The sequence below is a fragment of the Lynx canadensis genome, chromosome C1, assembly GCF_007474595.2.
Source record: "Lynx canadensis isolate LIC74 chromosome C1, mLynCan4.pri.v2, whole genome shotgun sequence".
In the NCBI taxonomy this organism is placed as follows: domain Eukaryota; kingdom Metazoa; phylum Chordata; class Mammalia; order Carnivora; family Felidae; genus Lynx; species Lynx canadensis.
The window spans coordinates 11,920,356-11,934,135 of NC_044310.1; the positions used below are offsets into that span (position 1 = coordinate 11,920,356).

The 13,780-nt window shown below is 45.9% G+C and overlaps 1 protein-coding gene across 1 annotated transcript in view; it reads right to left on the reverse strand.

The window, feature by feature from the left end:
• Positions 1-12,000, reverse strand: part of SDHB (succinate dehydrogenase complex iron sulfur subunit B) — a 30,765-nt gene extending 18,765 nt beyond the window's left edge. Inside the window, exons 1-2 of the mRNA XM_030323998.1 lie at positions 11,895-12,000; positions 1,644-1,771 (exon numbers count right to left, since the gene is read on the reverse strand). Coding sequence (XP_030179858.1) covers positions 1,644-1,771; positions 11,895-11,969 — 203 coding nt within the window. The 5' untranslated portion in view covers positions 11,970-12,000. The remainder of the gene's footprint in view (positions 1-1,643; positions 1,772-11,894) is intronic.
• Between the last annotated feature and the right edge of the window lie 1,780 nt (positions 12,001-13,780).

Consider the following 13,780-nt stretch of genomic DNA (forward strand, 5'->3'; position numbering starts at 1 on the left):
ATTTGCATTGTTTTTATTCTCCAAGTATCCAACAATATTTGAAATGATTCCTTAATAAAAGTAGTTGTTTAAAAGAGTGCTTTTTAACTTCCAAGTAGTTAGAGTTTTTTGTTTTTAACACGCATTTTACTAATCACTTTTGGTTGTTGGGTATTTGGTAAGTGTCTGTCTGACAAGGTTATATATCAACTAACTCTAGTGCTTAATAGAACTTACATGTTGGTAAAGTCAAAGAAAGCATTTAGAATAGTTTTCAAATCTTTTTTTTTTTTTGTGCCACGGAAGCTTTTGTTCAAAACACATAAAATCCTTATTCATTTACAAATAAAACAGATTATGAAATAGGACAGTTCTGATTACACTGGAGAGGGGAGAGGTGGTGCAGTGGGGAGCTGGGGAACCCAGCTCATCAGATTTTCTTCCGTTTGGCTGCCTGTGGAGGTCCTCCGGGGTGGAGGATGATGAGAGTGGTTCAGAAAGAGGTGAGGACTCACCCCGCTGTCGCTGGCTTTGAAGACGGGGAGTATGAGCTGTGGGGTGCATGGCCTCTAAAACCTGGGGGCGGCCCTTAGCTTACAGCCAACAAGAAACCAGAGACCTCAGTGTTGTAACCATAAGGAACTGAATTCTGCCAACAGCCCAAGGGAACAGAAAGCGGATTTCCCCGGTCTCCAGAAAGAAACAGGGCCTGCTGACACGTCGATCCATGGTCTGATGACACCTTCACCAGACTTCTAACCTGCAGAACTGAAAAGTAATAAATCCAGGCGTTTTAAGTCGCTAGGTCTGTGGCACTTTGATATGACAGAAAGACAAATAATACAGAGGTATGGATCTCTGCTACTATTTTAACTGCATCGCTATCTTGTCATATTACCATTCCAGAGACATTTACGGTGTCCTTCCGGCTCTACCAGTAATCCTAGAGACTTGTCATCCTCTGGGGGGGCCTGGGTGGCTCATTCGGTTAAGTGTCCACCTCTCGATTTCGGCTCAGGCCACGATCTCATGGTGCGGGAGTTCGAGCCCTACGTCGGGCTCTGCGATGACTGTGGGGGGCCTGCTTGTGATTCTCTTTCCATCTCTCTCTGCCCCTCCCCCACTCATGTGCACGTGCTCTCTCTCTCTCTATCTCAGAGAGAAATAAACTTTATTAAAAAAAAAAAAGAAATTTGTCATCCTCTGATTTGGGGAAAGGAAAGGAATTTTACAAAAGTTATTCTTCCTGGTATTAATTATCTTTTCGAATCAGGTGCCTACCTCATTCATTTGAAAAAGAGACGGTAAATTCCAGGGCCACTGGATGATCCGTTTTTAAAATTTTTTTTTCAACGTTTTTTATTTATTTTTGGGACAGAGAGAGACAGAGCATGAACGGGGGAGGGGCAGAGAGAGAAGGAGACACAGAATCGGAAACAGGCTCCAGGCTCTGAGCCGTCAGCCCAGAGCCCGACGCGGGGCTCGAACTCCCGGACCGCGAGATCGTGACCTGGCTGAAGTCGGACGCTTAACCGACTGCGCCACCCAGGCGCCCCTGGATGATCCATTTTTAAACCTTCCGCGGATGTGAAAAGCAGGTCCCTGACTCGGATCAACAGCTCACCTTCACTTAGCAAACATCTAGCTCTCACAGAGATACTCACTTATTCAAATCAATTTCATAAGTTTGCATACGAGGCTTATCTCCCGTCTTGTCTGGGTCCCATCGGTAGATGGCAAACTTCTTGATTCGGGGAGCTGTGGCTGCCGCTGTCTGTGCCCCCCGGCAGGCCTGGAATCGAAAAGGTTCACAAGAAGGGGGGGAGAAAAACTGTTAAAAATGCAAGACAAATCCTACTGTTTAGCTGGTGCTATAAACTACAGCACTGGCTACAAACCCACACATTACTGTCTTCTTGCAAAAGGCATTCAATATCCATCAAATATTAAGCACCTAGCACGTCACGTACCAGACATGGTGCTAGGGGCTAGTGAAATAGCACTTAACGAAACAGTCTTTGCCCTCACGGAATCTACTTTAAGCAAGAGAGAAATTAAATATTTATGATAAAGTATAAAGAGGGAAGAATACAAAAAAGACTTACACTAGTACAAGAGATCAGGGAAGGCCCCATAAATGATAATGAAGCTGAGACTTGGTGAGTAGGGATTAGAGAGTGTTATAAACTGAGGGAACAACACATGTAGAGGCCTGGATGGGGGAGAGCACAGCACATCTGGGAGAAAAGTCCAATATGAGTCAGGGGCGCTTGAGTAAGGTCGGAGGAGTGGGAAATGTGAGGAAGTCAAGATTCTGATGTTACCCTAAGAGCAATGAGAAGCCAGAACGAATTATCAGGTGGATGACATAATCATTTTTATTTTTGAGAACGGTATCACTGGCTACAAAGGAAGAATTGTCAGGCAACATGTGGAGAAACCAGTAGAAAGCTACTGCGGTTGTCAAAACGAGATGCCGGTGTTTCTAGATTAGGCGTCTCCATCAGTCTGGGCTGTCGTAACAAGACATCAAAGACCGGGTGGCTTAAACACGACAAATTTCTCATGGTTCTGGAGGCTGGGAAGTCCAAGATCAAGGTCTCAGGCAGACTTGGTGTCTGATGAAGACCCTCTTCTTGGTTGACAGATGGCCACCTTCTTGCTGTCTCATATGGCGGAGAGAGAGATCTCACGTCTTTTCCCCTTTGTGTAAGGGCACTAATCCCATCGTAAGAGCTCTACCCTCATGACCTCATCTAACCCTGATTCCCTCTCATAGGTTCCATCTTTAAATACCATCATAATGGGGATTAGAGTTTCGACGTTTGAACTTGGGGGAACACGAACGTTCAGCTCACAGCACTGCAGCAGGAAAGACGGTGAAGAATACTGTAAAACAGAACCCATGTAGGGAACTAACCAACACCTGAGTCCTGTTCTCCATGATGATTCTATCCCATCTCCTGGACACTTACGTCTCTGCCAGCGGGTCTCACATGGTGAGCCCAGCAACTCCAGAGTGCTACCACCTTAGAGGCTGCTATGAGAGGGTCAGGTTAAGAGGGCTGGTCTCTGGTTAATTCCGTCCTTCACCAGAACAGCTTCCCCATAACATATTTACAAAAAGGGTGCTGTTGCTCAAAAGTTTTATATTTAAATTCACACTCATTTTTAAGGCCACGATTTATTATTGCCAGGAACTGTAGTAAATGCTTTATACTAATTACTCCACTGAGTCTCTGTATGAGAAAAATGAGGCTCAGCGACCGAGCAATGGGCCCATAACACAGCTGACAAGAGGAGTTATGACTGGAACCCAAGTCTGTCTGACCCCAGAGCCGATGCTCCTGAACACTGTACTAGTCCATTTATTTGTGAATATTTGGAGGTTTCTTCTTGGCTCTGTCTCCTTTTTATGTCTCAATGCCTTGAGGGCATGTGTATTAGAGTTCTCCAGAGAAACAGAACCAATAGTGTGTCTATCCATATAAATACATGATACATATGAAAGGTATATATACACATATACATATACATAAAAAGAGATTTTTTTTTTATGAGAAATTGGCTCACATGATTATAGAGAATAGAAAGTCCCAAGAGCTGTAGTTAGCAAGTGGAGAGTGAGGAGAGCCAATGATGTAAATCTAGTCAAAGCCTGAAGGTCCATGAACCAGGAGAGCCGATGATGGGGTTCTAGGCCAAAGGCCAGCAGGCTTGAGACCCAAGAAGAGTCGATGTTTCAGTTCGAAAGCAGTCAGGCAGGAAGAATTCCTTCTTATTTGGAGGAAGGGGAGCTTTTTGGTCTATTCATGCCTTCAACTGATTGGATAAGGCCCACCTACATCAGGAAGGTCAATCTGCATTACTGGGTCTATTGATTTATTTATTTATTTAAAAAAAAATTTTTTTTTAACGTTTATTTATTTTTGAGACAGAGAGAGACAGAGCATGAACAGGGGAGGGTCACAGAGAGAGGGAGACACAGAATCCGAAACAGGCTCCAGGCTCTGAGCTGTCAGCACAGAGTTAGACATGGGGCTTGAACCCACGGACTGCGAGATCATGACCTGAGCCAAAGTCGGCCGCTTAACCGACCGAGCCACCCAGGCGCCCCTGGGTCTATTGATTTAAATGTTAACCTCCTCTAAAAACACCCTCACAGAAACACCCAAAATGTTTGACCAGCTATCTGGCACCCTGTGGCCCAGCTGACACATAAAACTAATCATTCACAGCATGGAACAGGTTCTATTTTGCATCTTCTAGCATACCTGGTCCAGGCCTTTGTGTATAGCATTTCAATTTGTGGTTAGGAAAAATTGAAGACAAACGCAAGAAATTATACTGGAATTTAAAATAAAATTAAATTAAAAAAAAAAAAAGTACAAAGCAAAAATTGAGCATTAGGCAAATGCAAACATGCTGTCCCCATTCCACAGTCCTTGAAGACCTTTCCCTCGAGGTGAACACACAAGGCGGCTACCGCTGGCTCTACCCTGGGAGCAGAGCAGGGATCCTGTCAGTCCAATGGCAGTTAGAAGCTGAGCCCCTGGTCTGCATGCACAAACACACAGACTATATCCCAGGCCAGCTGACTCTCTTACAAACTGGTAAAAACAGACAAAACCGGGGAAGTTAATGGTGTAATTACAAGAGGTGTGACGGTGTTTCTTACTTGCCGGCAAAAAACGTCCCAAATTAAGTGAGGCTGAAAATATAAACATCAGCTACCAGGAGGAAAAAAGGAAATATGGGAAGATGAAAGTGAAGGTGAAGAGAAAAGCAGATTTTTCCTTTATCACCAGGCTGGCTAACGTCAGCAATAAAAGGAGAGTCATTTCTACAAAAGAACATCTTCCATTAGGGACTTCCATTTTTTTTTTTTTCCTTTAGCAGATTCTATTCCATGCTATTGTATTTTACTTATTCTTAAAAAGCTCTCTGCAGGGCCTGAACTCATGACTCCAAGATTAAGAGTCGCTCCCTTCACCAACTGAGCCAGCCAGGCGTCCCTAGGGACTCCATTTTGTAAAACAGGAACATTTGGCTAACGCCACCTTGTGGCACTTAAGACAAAGTGAAGGAAGTGAAAAGAAAAGATCACTGAAGATACTCCAGCAGGCTTCTGCTTGTTTAGTGCTTCACCTTGTTTTGGTTAGATTACAAAGTCTACTTCATTACGATAAAACTCACCAATTTTAAGTGTACAGTTTGAAGAGTTTTAATAAAGTGGTATAACTACTACCATAATTATGACGGCACACTTCCACCTAGAAAGTTCTCTAGTGTTCCTTTACAATCAGTGCCCACTCCCTCCCCCTTGCAACTGATCTGCTTTCTATCACTACAGATTTTTTTACAGAATTTCGTTTTTTAAAATATTTATTAATTTTTGAGAGAGAAGAACGAGCAGGGGAGGGGCAAAGACAGGGGACAGAAGATCCAAAGTGGGCCCTGCGCTAACAGCAGAGAGTCTGATGTGGGGCTCAAACTCATGATCCGCGAGATCCTGACCTGAGCTGAAGTCATACAATTAACCCACTGAGCCACCCAGGCACCCCTGCCCCCTTTTACAGAATTTCATATAAATGCAATCAGACAGTGCATCCTGGGTCTAGCTTTTACCACCTAATATAATGCTTCTGGATTTCCCTCATGCTGTCGCATATATCCAGTCTGTTGCTTTGTTAAAAAATTAAACTTTCCATTCTGAGATAACTGTAGAATCACATGCATTTTTAAGAATTAATAATGAGACCCCTCATACCCTTTACTCAATTTCCCCCAATGAAAACAGTCCCGATCTATGGCACAATCTCAAAACATCAGCACTGATAACGGTCAAGACACAGAGCATTCCCACCCCTGAAAAGACCCCTGGGATTGCTTTATCAAAGCCCCTCCTCTCATACCTCCCCCCCTTAGTCCTTCACTCCTGTAATTTTGTTATTTCAACAATGTAATATAAATGGAATCATCTAGTATGGAACCTTTCGATTGGTTTTTCTCCATTCAGCAGAATTCTCTGGAGATTCATCCAAGTCGTGTGCACCTCAACAGTAGTTTCTTTTTACTACCGAGTAGTGCTGCATGATATGATGGACCCTAGTTTGTTCAGCCATTCTCCCACTAGAGGACCTCGGGGCTGTTTCCAGTTTTTGGCTATTATGAATGATTTTATAACGAGTATGTGTGAACATATCTCCACTTCTCTGGGATAAATAAATGCCCAGGAAGATAACTCCTGGATTCTAGGACAGTTGCATATCTCGTTTTTTTTTTTTTACAAAATCACCAAATTATTTCCCACAGTGGGTGGCTGCCTTGCCTGTGGTAGGTGGTAGAGAGAGGGAGAAAAATAAAATGCATTTAAAAAAATACCTAACTCCTTAAAAAAGAAACTTTTTTTTTTTACACTAAAATATTGGTAAAGCTTGGACTTTCAAAAAAACTTGGGACTTTGAGGTTGTCAATTACAGCTTCATGGCCACGAAGCCTGATTTAAAAGTACTGTCTGAGGGCAACAGGCATCCAGCCGTATCAAGCTTGGTCTCATTCCCACAAAGCCTGCCAAAGGTGACCGTGGATTCCTGCAACGGGTCCTCACCTTAACAACTCTTTCTAATACTTATGTCTGCTTCATATCCACTCTACAAAACTACAAAGGTCTAGACTTGATCATGCAGATCTTCCCAAAAGTGATTAGGTTTTTTAGACATCATTTACAAAGTCTTATCTTGTGAACGATGTGAGCAAGAAACCACAAGGGTGCATCACAACAGAGCACCATGAGGAACCCCAAATGTAAGTTTTGGGGTGCCCCAAAACATAACTAATTCTTTAAAAAACACCTAATTTAAGTTTATTTTGAGTTAAAAACATGTTTTACACAACACTTGGAGGGATAATGGGGGGAGGGCGGCAAACAGGAATGAGGAGAGAAGATGCAAAAAATATAAATTACCAGAGGTGGTTGTGGTTCTAAACTGAAGGAGTTTGCTTGTCTTGAGCTGCACTAAGAGTTAATCCACAGGATTATGGCAGCTGTGATAAGAACAAATACATTTATGCAATAGAGAAACGTGAAAATTTGTTATGTCGGTGTTCTAGTAGAAGTAAAAAAAAAAAAAAATAATAATGGCTCTCATTCACTGAGCCCCTACCTACCGTGTAAGAAATGTTGTACTAAATTGTTTCTAATCTTTATAACATCTCTGCAAAGGGAAGTTTTATTATTCTCATTAAAAAATTAAAATGGGGTGCCTGGGTGGCTCAGTTGGTTAAATGTCCAACTCTTGATTTTGGCTCAGGTCATGATCTCAGGGTTGTGGGACTGAGCCCCACGTCTGGCTCCGTGCTGAGTGTGGAGCCTGCTTGGGATTCTTTCTCTCTCCCTCTGCCCCTCTCCCTGCTCATTCTCTAAAATAAAAATAAAAAATAGGGGCTCCTGGGTGGCTCAGTTGGTTAAGTGTCCGACTTCGGCTCAGGTCATTATCTCAAGGTCATGATCTCAGGTCATGATCTCAACTCAAGGTGTTGGAGTTTGAGCCCTGTGTTGGGCTCTGTGCCAACAGCTCAGAGCCTGGAGCCTGTTTCGGATTCTGTGTCTCCCTCTCTCTCTGCTCCCTCCCCGCTCATGCTCTGTCTCTATCTCTCAAAAATAAATAAACGTAAAAAATAAAAATAAAAATAAAAATAAAAAATAAAATAAAAATCATAGACCAAAAGAGCCAGGATTCAAATACAGGTTTCTTTGTTTTTGTTTTTAATCTCCAAAGCCCGACCTTTTACCCATTATACATGTGGTGAAAATGCAAATCCAATGCTGAAGAGCACAAAGATAATTCCTTTTCTCAAACAAATCCAAGGGACACTGAATTCATACAATTAGTAAGATCTTGCGCAGTAGCTGGCCCAGACACACTCATTTATTTGTTCAATAAATAATTACAGAGTGGCTAATATGTTCCAGGGGCTGTTCTAAGCCCTGGGGATCAGGGCAAAACACACACACACTCTGATCCTTATGGAGCTTATGGTGACTGGAGACACACACAAATAACATCTATAGTAATGTCAGGGGGTGATAAGTACAATGGAGAGGGTGGCCAGGGAACTCTTCACTGAAAAGGTGACAGACAGCTAAGCAAAGACCTGAAAGAGGTGAGTAAGTAAGCCATACCCAACTCAGGGGAAGAGCAAACTGGGCAGAGGGGACACTGAGCCCAAATCTTGAGGTGAAAATGTGTTTGAGGAGCAACAAGGCAGTCAGTGTAGTTGAGAATGGAGTGAGCTACAGGGGCAGGAATGGGGGAGGAGATTGGGAAGTTAATGGGACAGCCAGATCACATAGGATCCTGTAAGGTTCTTTTTTTTTTTTTTTTTTTTTTAAACATTTATTTATTTTTGAGAGACAGAGAGAGGCGGAGCATGAGCAGGGGAGGGGCAGAGAGAGAAGGAGACACAGAATCTGGAAGCAGGTTCCAGGCTCCGAGCTGTCAGCACCGAGCCCGATGCAGGGCTCGAACCTATGAATCACGAGATCATAACCTGAGCTGAAGTTGGAAGCTTAACGGGCCAAACCACCCAGGCGCCCCCCCCCCCTTTTTTTAAAGTAATCTCTGTGCTGGAACTCATGACCCGGAGATCAACAGTCTCATGCTCTACCGACTGAGCCAGCCAGGTACCCCCTAGCAAATTTCTTTAAAAGCACTCAATGAGTTGTATATTTGAGATTCCAACTTTGGAGAATATTCTATCTCTCTCTTTTTAAATTAAGTACACTCTATGCCCAACATGGGCCCTGAACTCATGACCTCAAGATCAAGAGTCGCGTGCAGTACTGAATGAGCCAGCCAGGTGCCCCGACCTTGTAATGGTTTTTGCTTTTACCGTAAGATGAGAAAATACTGGTTTTGGGCAGAGGAGTGACAGAGTCAGATTTAAGCTTTGAAAGGATTATTTTGGTTTGTGTTGAGAATCAAAGATGAAAGTGAGAAAACCACACAAGAATTACAGTATACGGTAATTAGCTAAGGGATGTTGGCAGCTTGAACCAGGCTGGTGGCTGTGGATGCTAAGAAGCGGTAAGTTTTGTTTTGTTTTTGCCTTTTTTTAGAAGTGGTAAGTTTCTGAATACATTTTAAGAAGGAACTGACAGGATTTCCACGCAGACTGGATGTGACAGTGGGGCAAAGAGCAAGGATGACTGCAGTTTTTGGCCCAAGCCCCATGGAAGATGGAGGTGCCATCACCTGAGAAGGAAGGACAAAGCGGGGCTGTGTGTGGTGAGGGGTAGGTACTAGGAGCTGGGTTTTGGGCCAACAAAGTTTGTGATGTATTATCAGATATCCAGGTGGATATTAAAAAAAAAAGTTTTTAAATGTTTATTTAATTTGAGAGAGAGAGAGAGCAATAGGGGTGGGGCAGAGAGAGAGAGAGAGCAAGAGAGAGAATCCCAAGCAGGGTCCATGCTGGCAGCACAGAGCCGTCTTTTGTTGTTTTTTTTAATTTTTTTTTTAACGTTTATTTATTTTTGAGACAGAGAGAGACACAGCATGAACGGGGGAGGGTCAGAGAGAGAGGGAGACACAGAATCCAAAACAGGCTCCAGGCTCTGAGCTGTCAGCACAGAGCCCGACGCGGGACTCGAACTCACGGACCGCGAGATGCTGACCTGAGCCGAAGTCGGCCGCTTAACCGACTGAGCCACCCAGGCGCCCCACAGAGCCGTCTTTCGTATAGGGGTAGTGAGTATTAATATCTACCTTATAAACTGGAGGGTCAACCTTCTAGCATAGCCCAGAAAATAATTTCTGCTTTTCAATGTTGGCAATATCATCAGTTTCTGATTGGCAGATGGGCATCCTAAGACCTGCCAGTGCTAAGAACAATGAGATACACAAATGAAAGCGGGCAGTACTTGCCCTAACGGAATTCACGATCTAGATGAAGAAATAAGGCAATACAATTGCAGGTAATACATTACAGCTAAACACTTATAGGCAGAACTATGGTTCAGTGCAGACTAATGCATGAAAGGAATTCAGAGGAGCCATTCTACTGTGTCTTAGAGTCCGAGGCACCTGAACATCACTCAGATAATACACCAAGCTCATTTCGGGATTCTTTTGAGGTGACTTTCGTGGGTATGAATGCACATTCCTACGAGGGGGAGTGGACAGGAGGCAGCTCTCTATTTCTCTAGCCTCAGGAGGCCCTGCAACGGCCTCACCTGGAATTATGAAACTGACCTATGAAACCAACCTTCTGCTCAACTCATTCATGGAAGAGGGACCTGAGCTTTGGAACTCGCTCTCACTGGTGGGGCTCTCACAACTTGACTGCTTGCTCAGCAACTATGAAAGGAACTGGTAAACAAGGTCATTACTACTCATTAATGCTCAGCGGATACAAACTTCAAGCTCTGATAGGCAGTCCTCCTTCCCTATCTCCCCTTTTTTAGAAAGACTATAAAATGACTCATTCAAGTTCATATACAGCACATTGGAAAGACCTAGCATTTGAAGGCAGGCCATATGCACTGTGTTATGCAGCCAGGGCTGTATTTAAAATGAGAGAGATTCTCGTGTCAGTGCAAGAGTATTTCTGGTTCACCCGTGCCCAGATCTGGGCTAAGAGTTTTTCCCATATTATGTAACAAACAGACAAACAAGCTGGATTTTGGTCTTAGATCACCACTTTTCAGCTGTGATATTTTGAGCAAGTAAAAAATTTTCTCTCTGAGGCCTCAGTGTTGAAACTTCTAAAAAGGAGGTAAGAACTACTATTCGCCCACGTTGCAGGGGTTGTTGAGGAGCTGAGAGGAGGAGACAGACTTCAGAGGGATTTGTAGGGGCACCCGGGGGGGCTTGGTGGGTTAAGTGTTCAACTTTGGCTCAGGTCATGATCTCACGCTCTGTGAGTTCGAGTCCCGCGTCAGGCTCTGTGCTGACAGCTTGGAGCCTGGAGCCTGCTTCAGAATCTGTGACTCCCTCTCTCTCTGCCCCTGCCCCTCTCATGCTCCATCTTTCTCTGTCTCTCGAAAAATAAATAAACGTGTAAAAAAAAAAAAAAGGGATTTGTAAATTCTTAGTTCCTTATGTGTGCAATGCCAATTTCCCTTCCCCTTCCAAATAAATCTTCCATTTGGAATGGAGATAAGTGTGTAGAGTCCTAATACAAGGGGTGTGGGGAAATTTATCACCGCAAACTGAGTAGTAAATAAGGGCAGCACCAGGCTCAGTTCCTATGGGATCCATGCCAAAACTCTGCGCTTGGTACCGTCGTAAACCCTTTACAGACAGGGACACTGAGTCAGTGTCATCCGACACTGCTTTAAAGCACCTTTCCCGCAGCCCCCCACCCCCACCGGGAAGGGCCCAGATCCTTCAGGGATCTGATTTGCCTCCATTTTCCCTTTCCTCTGCCCTTTATCAATTCCGGTCCAGTCTCTGTTTACTGAGCCCCCAACCCTGCACCCTGGAGGAGAGACCTCGATTCCCAGCTCCCATTCCTCCCACTCCCGCAGGCCTGTGTCTTCCACAGAGGCTAGTTTGAGGACAGAGAACGGGCTTAGAGCCCAAACGTTTGGATTCGAATTCGGCTACAACAGTCACTCGCTTGCCACATGACCTTGGGCACCTCAAGACCCCCCCCCCCCGAATACTTTCCCCTTAACTTAAAAAAAAAATCGTCTCCGCCCTGATAAACTCCCAGGCTGCGGCGAGGCGCAGAAGGATAACGGACTGGGATGCTCCAGGACCAAACCCGCACGCGACACAGCGGGAGCGGGTCCTTCCACTCCCTGTGGCCTTGTCCTGTGCTCCCTCGCCCTCCTCCACGGCCCCCTCAGCGCCAGGCTGCCTCCATGACTCTCATGCCTGCCCTCTTCCTCCGGCCCCGCAGCTCACCTGCAGGCAGGCTCCGCCAAGGGCCGTGGCCGGGAACCGGCGCCTCAAGGAGACTCCGACCGCCGCCGCCGCCATCTTGGCTCCTGACGTCAAGCCCCACCCCTTAACCCTGAGGTCGCTCTCCGCCGTCGTCCCGCCGAGCACCGCGGCGCCCAGCCGGCATCCACCGAGGCCCCGCTAGCCGGGCAGGAGCCGCCGAGTGGGAGGCGGTTCCAGTTTCCCCGGTGGGAGGAGGGAAGGCGGAGAAAGCCAACGCGAGCGTGCGCAGTTGCGGTGTGCGCGGCGCATGCTAATGGGCCTCCCGCCTTCCTAAGGTGACCTTCCCAGAAGGGAGCGGAGTCGGAGAGGGGGAGTGTTGGGACGGCTGGGGCTGAGAGGACGGCGGGGAGGAGCCATCCGATCGGGAGTTCAGTCCGTATTTAGCCCCCTTTTCTTCCTGAAAATTTGTCAGTAGTATCACTCATCTCTTAGTGATGAGCTTTGTGGCTTTGGTCAGACATTTGTCAGACACGGTGTTGTTTGCCCGATACTGTCCTGGTTTCAGCACGGCTTACTTAGCCATTTAGCAGTAGAATCCATTGCTTGAACACCTGCTATACGCCTAGCGTTAGGATCCATCATCTCACTTAAGACCCAAAACAGTCTTACGGGAGAGGTCTGTGCATGAAGTCTCCACTTTGGGCATCTCAGCTGCTTTCCCCAACCTCTCCGTGGCTCATCCCAGGACCAGCCTCCCTCTGGGGGCTTGATGACCTCAGTCTTCTGAGTCACCTGGGGCGTTTATGCAGGTAGTTAGCTTTCCAGGTACTTGTGTTTGTCAGGAATGATGTTTCCCTTCTCTGCCTGCTTGTTTGTGACATACGAAGGGCATCTTTTCATAGTCTTTGGTTTCCTCACAGCTCAGGTACATGCGGCTGGGGAAATTAAGATGGCCAGGCAAATTGGTTTGTTGGGGCTAAGTTTCTGGAGCCCTGGGCTGGAACCAGCCAGCTACACTGCTGTCTGATCTCATTAAAGGAGGTGTGTAGTGAGGTCACAAGAAACAGCCTGGACCCCTGCGTCTAACCTTGAATCTTCTCAAGGCTGTGTGACCTTGAACAAGTCCCTCCCCATCTCTGGCCTATAGTTTCCTTGCCTGTAGCATCAGGGTGTTGGGCCAGCTGATTTAGGGTTCTGGGATTCATGTGACTGTCTTGGGGCGCTGTCTTGGCGGTGACTATGGACAAGGCTGAGGTCACCTTGGCTTTCCACTGGGGCTGACCCAGCACTGGAATAGGGCTTCTCCAAGTCTGCCCCAGGGCCTCTTGGGCCACCCAACCTGGATGGAATCATGGGAAGATTATCACCCTCTAACTCCTCCTGGCTGAATCGTCTTCTGAGATGAAGGGAGAGCATCCTCTCCCTCCAAGGAACGTGTTCCTAAAGAATGGGGCCCGTTGGCATTTTCACGACTCTTTCGTCTCCAAGGCCGATGCTACTCCTAGATAAGTGATAACTCTTTTACTGTACCCAGGTCACCTTGGAAAGAGCCATCTGAGGCCAGCAGAAGTGAGACCTTGATTTATGGAGGGGCTCCTGGTGCCAATGGGCCCACGCGCCCTGCAGTCACATCGTTCCTGGGCTTCATGGGGATTTGGGGAGCTCAGAGTTATGGAGGAACAAATTCCTGGGCGGCTGCACCTCCGCCCTGAACTTTGGGATTCCAGAAAGGCACAGCTGCACGGCTTAGAGGTTTTCATGGCCAGCTCCTGACAGATCTTCCCAAGGTGTCCTCATGGTGAGAACCAAGGTTTTTTTCTTTGTCAGTTTCCATTTGTCTAGCGAGTGAAGTATGGCTTTTCAACAGTTGGCTAGTCACTTTAAGTTTATGTGGAACCTCATCGCTT